This window comes from Acanthisitta chloris, unplaced genomic scaffold (assembly GCF_000695815.1).
Source record: "Acanthisitta chloris isolate BGI_N310 unplaced genomic scaffold, ASM69581v1 scaffold21016, whole genome shotgun sequence".
Classification (NCBI taxonomy): domain Eukaryota; kingdom Metazoa; phylum Chordata; class Aves; order Passeriformes; family Acanthisittidae; genus Acanthisitta; species Acanthisitta chloris.
Genome location: NW_008677818.1, coordinates 1 through 1,095, shown reverse-complemented (window position 1 = coordinate 1,095; position 1,095 = coordinate 1). Strand labels below are relative to the sequence as shown.

At 45.2% G+C, this 1,095-nt stretch overlaps 1 protein-coding gene across 1 annotated transcript in view; it reads right to left on the bottom strand.

Moving 5' to 3' along the window:
* TIMM17A (translocase of inner mitochondrial membrane 17 homolog A (yeast)) overlaps nucleotides 1–1,068 on the bottom strand; it is a 4,894-nt gene extending 3,826 nt beyond the window's left edge. The window contains exon 1 of the mRNA XM_009076667.1: nucleotides 949–1,068. Coding sequence (XP_009074915.1) covers nucleotides 949–1,068 — 120 coding nt within the window. The remainder of the gene's footprint in view (nucleotides 1–948) is intronic.
* Nucleotides 1,069–1,095: the final 27 nt, after the last annotated feature.

The following is a 1,095-nucleotide window of genomic DNA, read 5'->3' as shown; positions in this document are numbered from 1 at the left end:
TGCTGCTCAGGTGGAATATTTAGGCCTTGTCTGTGTAGCTAAGAGAAGCAACTGAGCTCCAGACGTGGTGCTGAGACTTCCAGACTGACACTCAGGGCCCCCAAGGACACATTTTCTCTCACTTGAACATGATTTAAAGACAAGTTTCCCTTTGGTCCAAGCACTCAGAAGTGTGAAAAGGTTGATTTAACAAGCCTTAAGCTAAATTAAGAGCCTAATTAAGGACCTAAACCTTTCCAAGTGAAGTGTGTGCAGGTTCTGTTGAGTTTGGCAACATTTACTCACAGAACTTCCCTCGAACCAACTCTTAGTGACACCAAAACACTCAATAAAAACCTCTTCTATGAATCAGAGCAACTTGAAAACAAATGTTCAAGAAAAAATTGGATCTTAACTTATCAAAAGTCTCTGAAATTGGTTACTAAGCACAATTTTACAGCAGAAATCTCACAAGTGAAACAGCTAAACTTCCTTCCATGTTTGGACACTTCTGCACTGAAACACAACTTGAGCAGCCAAAAATGCAGTGAAGAAAAATGGGAATGATTAAATTAGAGGTTAATTAGAGGCAATTATACTCCTAATATAAATCTGAAGGAGGAAGATTCCTCCTTTGAGCATTGCCATGGTTGAAAGGTGAGGGAGAGGCCAGGAGGGGAAGGAGAGAGCTCAGGCCTCACATGTTCCTGTGCAGACAGAACCACAGGTTGGATGTTTCCTGCTGCTCTTCCCCATCCCAAGGGAAATATTCCTCAAGGAGGGAGCACAGGCAGCTGTTGCCATCAGAGCCAACAGGGGAAGCAGAGCTTCCACTCAGGGAGATGAAGGATCTGAGCCAGGATGGACCCTCCTGAATTAACAGCCCATTAACCAGCTCTGCTCCTTGCACTGGGATTTATTCCCCTTCCCTGCCAGATTCCCTGTGCAAGAACAAAGGATTTCACTTACCACTGGGGAATTCCTGAAGCCCTTGATGGCCTGGAAAATGCCTCCTCCTATGGCCCCCATGGTGAAGGCTCCTCCACAGTCATCCACTATCCTCCAGGGACTGGGAAGGAAAATGGACATGGGAATCATAGAATCACAGAATCAACC